Genomic DNA, 11903 nt, shown 5'->3' with positions numbered 1-11903 from the left:
ATTCCTCAACCAAACGTCGTCTCTTGGACAGCGCTAATTTCGGGCTACATTCGGTTTGGGAATTTGAAAGCTGCAGTAGCACTCTTTAAACAAATGAGACAATTCAAAGAGGACGAACATGAGTTCCGTCCGAATCAATTCACTTTTGGAACCATTCTTAATGGGTGTACTCGAGTGAAAGACTTGAACACTGGAGTTCAAATTCACTGTAGTGCGATTAAATTCGGTATCACGTCGGATACATTTATAGCTAGCATTCTTGTTGATATGTATGCTAAGTGTGAAAAAATTAAAGATTCTTGGCGGATCTTTGATCAAACTCCAAACAAGGATGTAGTGACACGGACTACTATGATAACTAGTTTAGTCAATCTTGGAGGGAGTCAATTCAAGGATACTGCATTTGGGCTCTTCAAAGACATGATTTGTTGTGGAATTTGGCCTCTGGCTGTTACTTTTGCAAACATTGCTAAAATATTTGATGAACCCAAAATGCTTAACCAAGCAAAGCAAGTTCATGGGTGTATGGTAAAGCTTGGGACTGAAGTAGATGCTCTTTTGGGAAGTGCTCTGATTACAATGTATGGAAAGTGTGAGGGAATAGATGAAGCAATTAGACTGGCATCTAGGCTTGATCAAAAGGATGTAGTTTCATGGACTTCATTGCTAGTAGCATATGTGCAAACTGGGTTTAATGTGGAGGCAGTTGAAGTTCTAAGACAGATGGTGAAGGAGAAAATTAGGCTTGATTCATTTGTTATTGCTAGTGTTATTGGCGCATGTTCTGCTTTGCAAGGATTGAGAGTGGGAAAAGAGGTTCATGGCTATGCTGTGAGAAACAGTTTCATATCAGATGTGTCAGTTGGAAATGCATTGATTACACTCTATGGGAGATGTGGTGAAGTTAAAAAAGCAGAGAAAATGTTTCATCATTTGGAAGAAATAGATATTATCTCTTGGACAGCATTATTCACTTGTCGTGTGCAAAATGGTCATGCAGAAGTAGCCCTTTTATTGTTTCTGGAAATACTTCGATCTGGCCTGAGCCCTCCTGCATTTATTATTAGTAGTGCAATCCGGGCGTGCTCCATGATAGCAAGACTCTCCCTAGGTGATCAAATCCATTCAAGAATTATAAAAACGGGGTCCAACAATGATCTCTCTGTACAGAACTCTCTTGTGACAATGTATGCCAAGTGTGGGGATATAGATACAGCATCAAGTATTTTTAACTCTATGATTATGAGAGACACCATTTCTTGGAATGCAATAATTGCAGGGCTTTCGATGCATGGTTTCGGGAAAGAGGCTCTTGATCTATTCTGTCGAATGCAGAAGGAAGGCATTCGCCCCGATGACTTTACTTTACTTGGAGTTCTTGTTTCTTGCAGCCATGTTGGTCTTGTTGTAGAGGGTTGTGAGTATTTCAAAGCAATGAGTGTAGTTTATAAATTGGAGCCTAAAATAGAGCACTATGCTTGTATGGTAGACCTATTTGGCCGGGCTGGTAAACTTAACGATGCAATTGAATTCATTGATTCTATGCCATGCGATCCTGACTTGTTGGTGTGGGAAGCCTTATTGGCGTCTTGTAAGGCCCATGGAAACTTAGAGTTAGGAAAATTTGCAGCTGAGAAAATTTTGCAGTTGAGACCAGATGACCCTTGTGCTTACATTTTGTTATCAAATATCCATGCTTCAATGGGTATGTGGGATCGAAAGGCGGACGTTCTAATGAGGATGAATGATAGAGGTGTGAGAAAGGAGCCTTCTAGAAGCTGGGTTGAAGCCAAGGGTGTGGTCCATGTATTCTCCATGGAGGATAAATCTCACCCACAGATACACATCATATATTTGAAGTTGGAGGAACTAAAGATCAAAATGAAGGAGGCTGGCTATGTACCAAATATAAACTTTGTGTTGCATGATATTGAACAAGAACAGAAAGAATTCTCACTTATGCACCACAGTGAAAAGTTGGCTGTGGCCTTTGCATTGGTTGGCACCATCAAAGGATCTCGGATCCAGATCATGCAAAATCTACGTTGTTGTGGGGACTGTCATACTGCTTTGAAACTAATTTCGAAGATTGAAAATCGAGAGATTGTGTTGAGAGATACAAACCTGTTTCATCATTTTAGTCATGGGGTTTGTTCATGCAAAGATTATTGGTAACACAACAAAAGAACTTTGTTCCAATTACAGGTAGCAAACAATCCTATTCATGAAACCAACCGAAATTCATGACTGGGAATATTTTCACACACTTCTCATTCATTTCCATTCATTTAAAATTGGGTGAGAATTCCATTTGGCATTACAATGAGATTCAACGTAATTCAACAATATCAAAAACAAAAGAACATTGTGCCAATCACAGGTAGCAAACAATCCTATTCATGAAAGCAACTGAAATTCATGACTGGGAATATTTTCACACACTTCTCATTCATTTCCGTTCATTTAAAATTGGGTGAGAATTCCATTTGGCATTACAATGAGATTCCATAACTTAATTCAACAATATCAAAATGAGGTGTAACTTAATGTAAATTGCAGTATAGCAGTATATCATCCAAATTTCTTGAGATTGTACCTTTGAAGCTGAGTCGAATTTGGAGCCTCAAGTTCCTCCTAGAGTCTGGCAAAAGCTTATGGCGGACACCTAAAGACTAGAAATTTGCAGGCAACTCCTTTATGTCATCCCCTAATATGATCATGTGTTGGTTGGAGTTCACAAGTATCTTTGGATTCTTCACATGCGACTATGCTTGAATGTAAATAGGCTCTATTCAGTTCTTCTACATAATAGTCATTCAGCCTGTCCTCAGCAGCAATTTCTCGAGAATTTTTCCTCTTTTTCCTCGGAGAGACTAAAACCATAGTCTCCAGGACACTAGCATTGTCAAGAAAAATATGCAGAAGTTGTGTCCCATTTGTATTGTACTTGAAGCCCTCAAACTTAACATATTTGAGGTGGGGGAACGCATAATTAAAATGTGTGGACAGGTGTTGCTCACATAGGTCCGAATAAAATTCACAATGGAATGAAAATCCTCTGAGCTGTAAATTTTTGGATCAAGATTGAAAAGAAGATGCATAAGAGGAAGATGATAGATATGGAATTTAGTGACATGAAATAGAAAAGAATTAGAATTTATTAAGTGAACTCACATCGATGAAAACTTTCTCCAAATTTGGACACTTGGTGAGGAAGAATGCTATCTCAAAGGAATTCCAAGCTCCCATCGGCTCCATCAACAACTGAAATTCCTTTAGATTATCAAGAATAAAGGGTACTAAATTAAGCATTCCTGCCGTCATATTTGGAGCCAGGCACTGCAGTAACATTAAAACTCATTTTTATGAATCAAATACTCAATTGATAATCAAACCAAGAAAGAACATCAAGGCCCATGAGACACATACCTCGATGACTGTACTGTTGACAGTTAGGACCTCGACATGAGAGAGGTCCAACATGAGCTTTCTAAATTGACCAAGTTGCTCCCATCCATGCACACCGGTGAATCTAAGTACCGCGTCTCTCAAATTCACTTTCAACGCGTCTTCATTAGAGAAAGTGATCTTTGAAAACTTACCAGAGAAATGGAATGAACTTAGATTCGGGGCGCCGAGGACAGCTTCCACCAGTTTCAAGCAATCCACTATGCTCAATATTTTGAGCTTCAGAAATGAAGTGGGAATTTCCAAGCGACCGAGCATCGAACAATTCTTGAGTGTCAAGTTCTCGAGAAACGTACAATCGGAAAATATCACTTGAAATGTCTCTTCATTCAATCTGACTTTATACAGAAATAGAGTCCTCAGAGAGTGCAACCTTTTCAAATCCGAAGGGGGATTCAGTTCACAAAAGGATAGCTTCAAACTTGTGACTGATATGTTGTTTAAAAGTCTAGTGGGAAACTTAAAACGCTGTTTTCGCTTGGCGAATTCCAGATCAAGGTCTTCTACCGCTTTCCTTGCAGCAAAATCAATCCAATCCTCTACTTTATAATGTTCATCATCCTCCACATGTAAGAAGAGTTTGAGAGAAAATACCTTGTGGCATGAATGGAATGACTTAATATGATTGATGAATTTTGTGTAGTCTTCTCTTTTCCATCCTTTGGCAAATTTTCTATCGAAGTTAAGGTGGCGATTGGAAATATAGGAACGCTTGAATCTCCTAGACCGTTCGCCGATCAACCTCACAGTGTTCATTGGTAAGAAAGAAAAGATGTTGTCAATAACATCAGCGGGTAGATCAATTCTGCATCCATTATTATTGCTTTGATCATGGGTTACAGGCCTCGGATTTCTTTCTTTTTGGAGAGTTCTCTTGGGTTTTAGGCTACCTAGGAAATTTTTCTTGGTCTCTATTTCCTGTCTTTTCACCATTTTCTTCTTGTTTTTAAAAAATGGTCACTACCTTTTGAAAGAAAGACTCTTCTTCTATCTGTTCAAATACCCACGTCTGCAAAGAACAAGAACAAGTGAAAGAAAATTTGTTAGTTTAAAAGGGGTCTAGTTCTATTGAACTGAGATAAATTTCTAAATTTTTGATAAGGAATTTCAGCATACATACAATGGAAACATATTCCCTACTAAAGCATTCCTCCCTAAAACATATGTACAATATTCATTTGAGAAATGATATTCCAACACACTTCTGCATGCATTTTCACTCACTCTATTTTTCTTTTCCTAAATATGACTTCATTTGACGAAAAACATACAAAAGGTGGAAATGCAGCCATTTTTAGGAAAGACAAACAAGTGGAAAAATACCGTACTATTCGTCAACACACACCATATAAAAACACCCATGTTTTAATAATTGCACAAACTCAGCTTGTCTTTTATTTTTAATGGGCTTCTGAGATCTTTTTGGGAATTGTAATAACCTTTGAGAGTTACGTTGTTTAAATAATAAAAGACAGAGATGAGTTAGTGCAATTATCAAAACATGGTTGTAAAAGACAGAGATGAGCTAGTACAATTATCAAAACATGGTTGTAGAAGACAGAGATGAGCTAGTACAATTATCAAAACATGGTTGTAGAAGACAGAGATGAGCTAGTACAATTATCAAAACATGGTTGTAGAAGACAGAGATGAGCTAGTACAATTATCAAAACATGGTTGTAGAAGACAGAGATGAGCTAGTACAATTATCAAAACATGGTTGTGCCAAATGCTATATGAAAGGTATTAAGCATCAATAGTATATTAATGAATTGCTTGTGTATATCGTGTATATAAATGTATGTATATATCTAATTAGTGTAGGACCTACCCATGTACATCTATCTATCTATACTATAAATGCAGCTATATTTCTAATTAGTGTAGGACCTACCCATGTACATCTATCTATACTATACTATAAATGCAGCTATAAATCTATTTTTAACACACATATCCACCGCTCGTACTTTGTAGGTGAACTCATTAAATCGATCCCTCAAGTTTTTTTTAGATTTATGAAAGTAAATTGCTTTATCTATATACTCTAGATATACCACTTCAAAATTAAAATATCATCTTGGAAGCCCCACAAGATAAATTCACACCCCTGTAGGATGATTCACACCAGTTTAATGTGAATTTAAGTCAAAATGCCTTAAAGTCTTGACGCTTTTTGACGTCAATTCACATTAAAGGGTGCGAATCATCCTACAAGGGGTCATCCCTACTAAATCTTTTACCTTATTTTATATAATGGACACTTTGGCAAATAAGAAAATAATGACGCAAAATATCCACAAATCGGAGGGTTAAATTGTCTAATAGGTGCTGACATCGTGTAGCTCCTCTAGATAAAAAAAAGTATTTTAGTAATTTTCGCCACAAACACATGTTTCCATATAAACTTTAACATGAGGTTCCTGTTTTTGCAAAATACCCCTACAACGTGAGTGGGTATTTGCAAAAGCAAAGAACTACATGCAGTATTTGAAAAAACAAAGATAATTTGAGGATGCCTGATGTCACGGGCCTTCGATCTGATGACGAGATCTGTGCGGGTCCACTATTGATAGCTACACTTTTTTGTACATATGAAACAACAAAGTCACGGGCCCATTGGCCATGCGAACAACACTGGACTAAATGACCTTGTGGCACTAGGGAGGACAACATCCTATGGACTATCACTCCTTGTGTGGTCTATATGCAAGCCAAAATACATACTTGATCTACCCCATATGTAGGAAATGTAGGGATTGCTAGCCTGAAGAGAACCTCTCGATGTCCTGCTAGCAAGCTACTTGAAAAAGAAAAAAAATTGTTTCTGGGTACATGCCAAAACAACCAAGAGAGAGAGAGAGAGAGAGAGAGGAGGAGGAGGAAAAAGAATTGCTGGCACGATGTTGGAGAGGGTGGTATCCTTGGGACTCCGCATGTGGTCCAACTCATGCACGTTGTCAGGCCCACATGAAGGTTGCATGGGGAGTGACAATCTCAGGGATGCCACCTTCCATGGGTGTCCTAAAATCATTTCCCAAATAAAAAAAGGGGAAAATATAGATAGACCCTCTCAACTATCTGACATTTTCACTTCTAAACCCAACTTTTAAAAGTCACCAAGTACATCTTCTGAGGTTTCAATTTGTATAAGGTAGACTCCTTCCATCGACGGTTCGTCAGTTTAACTTGACGGAAAAACTGAAACTAACCTGGGTTAATATTTTGAGGATAGAAATACCCTCGTCACTGGTGTTAAGCCATTTGCAGAGGGATTAGGGTGACGACATTTCCTTCATCATGGACACCGGATCTACCACCGCCGTGGTCGCCATCTCCGGCCACCACCGTCCTCTCCATCTCCGGTCGTTGTACCTCTAAACCCATCTCTGTACCCCTAAACCCTAAATCTTTCTTCCATCCTCGCTCCTTCTGAAACCCTCTTTCGTCGCCGCTTTCCTCCATCCTCGACCCATTTTTTAAGCACAAAAACAAAAGAAAAGAGAGAGAGAGAGAGAGAGAGAGAGAGAGAGAGAGAGAGAGAGAGAGAGAGAGAGAGAGAGAGATCTTCTCTTCTTCAAGACACCACCACCACAGACAATGAAACCCAACCCTATGGCTACATCAAACCCCACATTGCAAGAAGAAAACACTGATAAAAATTTTAAAAGCCCTAAAATATTAGGGTTTCTGTGCAAAGCATGTTAATGATGTGAATGAAGACAAATAAAACCCCTACATCGAGGGTTTGTGCTGATAAATAAACGAGGGTTTGAATCAAACCCTAATTTTCTGTTTTCAAGAATGAAAACCTTAATTTTTAGTTGGGGAGGACAAGGGCATTATAGTCATTTCCTACTCTCTGTTCACTCCGTCATGTTAAAAAAATCCATTGAAACCTTGGGGGTGTCATTGGTGACTTCGAAACTATAGGGTTAGAAGTGAAAATGTCAGATAGTTGAGGGGGTCTATATGTACTTTATGGAGTCTGATCCCAACCCAAGAAGTGAACATGAGTAAAGTATCCAATTTATTGTCGATTGAGTATCCATAATCTTGGAGAAATTAATCAAGAATATGTCTGATATATAAACTGAAAATAAAGAAATAAAATTCATTACCTTAAGGAAGATGATTGGGCAATATGAAGCCTTTGAACTCAATGCAAATAGACTTTTAGTACGATCTGGCAATGAAAGTACCAAGCCAGTAAGGGGCAAGAAGAAGAAAAGGAAATGGGTTGAGACTGAAAACTTGCAATCTAGGGTTTAGGCGTTCGAAGATTGTTTAGATATTTATAAAGAGAAGGGGAGGAAGAGATTTTTTTTTCTGAAGCGGGTGCCAAAATTAGTATATTTTTTTCTGAAACGGGAGCCAAAATTGGTATATTATTAATATTTAACCTATCTATCGGTTATTAAGGATTCGAAAGTGTATCAAGCTAACTACTATTTTTAAACATGCAATATCTTTAGGGTTGAGATTTTCACCCCCTTTTCTTATCTGCTTCGAGTAAAAGCAACTAAGAAGACTACTGAAAAATCGAAGGAAACTAAAAGAAGGGTTATAACACTTTTTCTTTCTAAAATTGGCATTTGACTGTGAACAACAAGAACTCACAATCGTCTAGAAACTGTTAGCCTATGTGGCAATCCAAGAGGGGGTGAATTGGGTTTTAAAAAAATTTGCTCTTTTAAAAGATTAATTAATAAATTATTCAAATAACAAATTTACAATTAAAATCAAGAAGATAAAAACACATTCACAAAAGATAGAGCAAGAGTAAGAGAGTGCACCGATGTTTTTATAGTAGTTCGGTACAAACCGTCCTACATCTACTCCATAAATATCCCTTTCATGGCTTCCACTAACCAGGTCTTCTTACTGGTGAAGTCCAAATTGACTACAAGCTTTTATCCCCAAAGCTCTGTCCCGAGGTTGAATCTGTGCCTCGTACACTCATCTGAACTCAACTCCAAGCTCACTTTAGGGTTGACAAGGAGCCTTCCAATGTAGTACAAAGATGAAAAATAAAGCATACTCTAATCCCTCAACAATGAAATCTACTACAAATCCATCAAATGATAACCAATTAGAGGCATAATGGGTTACCAATAAAATATACGTCCAAGGGTGTTCCAAGAGTGTCTTTAGTATTTAAGGGCGTTACTGTTAGCATATATGCCCTAAAAGCCAGTGATTTGACGTATTGAACTATTTAATTTATTAATAAAGCTTTTGTTTTATGACACCCACTAGGTATATCTTGGAGTGTGTGATGTGCTTATTCGATTCTACAACGTTTGTCCTTAGGTAGCATTGTAGGAATATCATGCTCATGGACTCACAAATCCTAAGTGTAACGACCAAATTTGTGGCAAATTTTTATTCATGAAATTATTTTTTTCAAATTCCAAAATTCCAAAATCCGAATCGCTACCCAAAAGTAGGGCTGGCAACGGGGCGGGTCGGGGCCGGATGTTGGGGTCCCCTAACCCTTCCCCTCTGCGGGGAATTTTCCCCCTCCCCTTCCCCTTCCCCTTTGCGGGGATGGTGGGCAATCCCCCTCCCCTCCCCGCGGGGAATATCTAATCCCCTTCCCCTTCCCCTTCCCCTCCCCGCATCCTTCGGGGACAAAATCCCCTCCCCTCCCCGCCCCGCCCCGCATCCTTCGGAAACAAAGGGAATTCTCCTGAAAGACTGTTATTGTTAAGCCTCCTGATGTTTCAACTTTCAAATCAAATATCCAACGTCAGAATCAGGCCAAGAACACAATTGCAAATACAAAATCATCTATGTTTTTACTTGTCAATTCAGAGAAAGAAGTCAAAGAAGTTGAAATAATTCAATGGTTCAAAAAATTGATATATTTTCTTTATGGGTTTCTGTTCAAGAACTAAAACAATCGAACTTCAGAAGCACTTTTCTCTTCATCAACAAGGTACTTACAAGTATTCAAGGCTTTTCAGGTGGCTTAAAGAAGAGGGAATTTCGCCAGTGAAGAAATTGTTAGACAGATCAAGTGTATGAAGTCTTGAAGGGTTAGGATGATCCGATGGAGCTGGTTTTTTGGGCACACCCTATCTATGTCAGGACCTATCAAATGAACGCTTTGGATCATCCAAATAATGTGGGCCCATACCCGAATCCAAACACTACCAAAAAATCATCCAAATAATGTGGGCCCACATTGTTTGGATGATCCAAAGCGTTCATTTGATGGGCCCTGACATAGATAGGGTGTGCCCAAAAAATCAGCTCCATCGGATCATCCTAACCCTTCAATCTTTGGACGAACCTTCAGCAGTTCAGCTGAGGGGGCCTACCTTAAACAAATTGAAACTACATGGGTGTATTTGTCACATTTTAAACTATAGGGGTGGAAGTGGATGTGTCAGAAACTAGAGGGGGTGTAAATGTAATTATCCCTATTATTTTAGTGTCCATTTGATATTCTATGTGTTGTGTCTCTCAGTTTCTGTGAAGGCCGTTCAATACCATAGTCATACCATCTAATTACTGATTTACTGGGGAGTGGGGAAATGATACATCTCAATCTAATTACTGGGGAAATGATCGAAACCATCTAATTTGGGATGATTTTTGGCCGTTCAATACCATACCAAATTAGGGACTAGCAAATGAACAATCCAGATCATCCGAAGCGAGTCATGTTCTGGGTTGTTGTTTTTTGTGATCTAATGTAGTAATGTGGTACGTGGCACACACGCAAGGTGATCCGAGCTGTTGGTATGGTTTGGCAATTGGCACTTTGGGCCTTTGGCCACCGCCTGCTAGATTTGAGATTAGCTGATCCACAACTAGGGGGCGAAAAATCATCTCCCACAAATAAATTGTACATTTTTTATTGTGGGGCTAGGATCGTTCAGATCAGTTTTAAGTCGTTTCTTTCGTGGGAAGGAATTAAGGAAACCCTAACTCCCTAAGTCCCTAACCAAAATAAAAATGCAATTTATTATTTTATTTTCGCCACCGATATTGGGCCTGTTGGCACTACGATTTTTTGATAATTGCATACACTCAGCGTCTCAGCTTGTCTTTATTATTTCAACATCTGTGAAAAGGTTATTATAGTTCCCAAAATGCTCTCAGAAGCTAATTAAAAGGAAAAGACAAGCTAAGTTTATGTTTGGGGGAATCTTGTAGCCGATCCACAGAGTTTCTAGTAGTTTTCCTTAAAAATTTACAAAAAAAAAATGGCATTGATTATTTGATTAGCGGGGCGGGGCGGGGCGGGGACAACTCCATCCCCTTCCCCTTCCCCTTCCCCTTTCAAATCGGGGAATCCCCTCCCCAAACGGGGCGGGGCGGGGCGGATCCCCGCTTTTTCGGGTGAAATTGCCAGCCCTACCCAAAAGGGGAAATAAGCGGACTAAAAAGAAACTCAATTCAACTCACAAAGTAAAGTCATTTTGCCCGACAAGGTCACATGGCCAAACATTGTTCCTTTGATCCCTTTAGCTCCCTTATTTGTGTTCATGCCATCATGTCATCACATGTACCTACAAAACCTGTGGGTAGTAACTGAGTCAGGCAAGCTGCACAAGTTTATAACAGACTCGTATAATAAAAGAATCATAATAATTTGTATTATAATGATGATCTAAATTTATCAAGCCAGAGAGGCCAATCAAAACAAAGATAGACAAATGATTACCTCAATAGGCGAATACGAATAATAACCAAAGGTAACGAGCATAGGTAAAGAGAGTATCAATAGAATATGAAATAGAAAGACTACGTAACATATCAAGATATCGAAGGAATACAAATGTGAGTAACTAAAGTGAAATGCTACATCATGTGTAAAGAACATGGTCTCAATATAAAGCATCATATATATATACATGGAGCACACATCACACACATACTATGTGGATCAATATCAACATTTCCTACACACTTGTGTAGGTAAGTTACCTACACACTACCTTAAAATACAGTGGGGGCCCACATTGTTTGGGTGATCCAAACCATTCATTTGAATGATCCTCACATAGATAGGGTGTCCACAAAAAATCAGATCCATAGGATCATCCTAACCATTCAAACTATGGAGGCAAAAAATGAACTAATTTGTGAAGGTTTATACATGTCCATTTTACCTCCACAAATCGTAGGGTTGGGATGATCCTATGGATCTGATTTTTTGTGGACACCCTATCTATGTGAGGACCATTCAAATGAATTGTTTGGATCACCCAAACAATGTGGGCCCCCACTATATTTTAAGGTAGTGTGTAGGTAACTTACCTACACAATTGTGTAGGAAATGTTCTATATATATATATATATATATATATATATATATATATATATATATATACACACACTTTTGTGTGTGTATAAATCAATAAAGAGTATCATATAAAAACATCAAGTTTATGTATATGGGCCAAAGTTAAAAAGATCTT

General features: G+C 38.5%; 2 protein-coding genes across 2 annotated transcripts in view; both read right to left on the bottom strand.

Moving 5' to 3' along the window:
* The window catches only part of LOC143884716 (putative UDP-arabinose 4-epimerase 2), a 44657-nt gene that overhangs the window by 6419 nt on the left and 26335 nt on the right, over positions 1–11903 (bottom strand). The gene's annotated exons all lie outside the window — the stretch shown is intronic.
* Positions 2253–4749, bottom strand: LOC143883395 (putative FBD-associated F-box protein At1g61330). The gene is made up of 4 exons (XM_077386751.1): positions 4589–4749; positions 3430–4477; positions 3175–3339; positions 2253–3063 (listed from the first exon to the last, which is right to left on the bottom strand). Exons 2-4 carry the CDS (start codon positions 4399–4401, stop codon positions 2701–2703), a joined length of 1500 nt encoding a protein of 499 aa, XP_077242866.1. The 5' UTR covers positions 4402–4477; positions 4589–4749; the 3' UTR covers positions 2253–2700.

This window comes from Tasmannia lanceolata, unplaced genomic scaffold (genome assembly GCF_043159265.1).
Source record: "Tasmannia lanceolata isolate RefF3 unplaced genomic scaffold, GAP_Taslan_0.1 ptg000008l, whole genome shotgun sequence".
NCBI lineage: Eukaryota > Viridiplantae > Streptophyta > Magnoliopsida > Canellales > Winteraceae > Tasmannia > Tasmannia lanceolata.
This window is presented reverse-complemented; position numbering and strand designations above follow the sequence as displayed.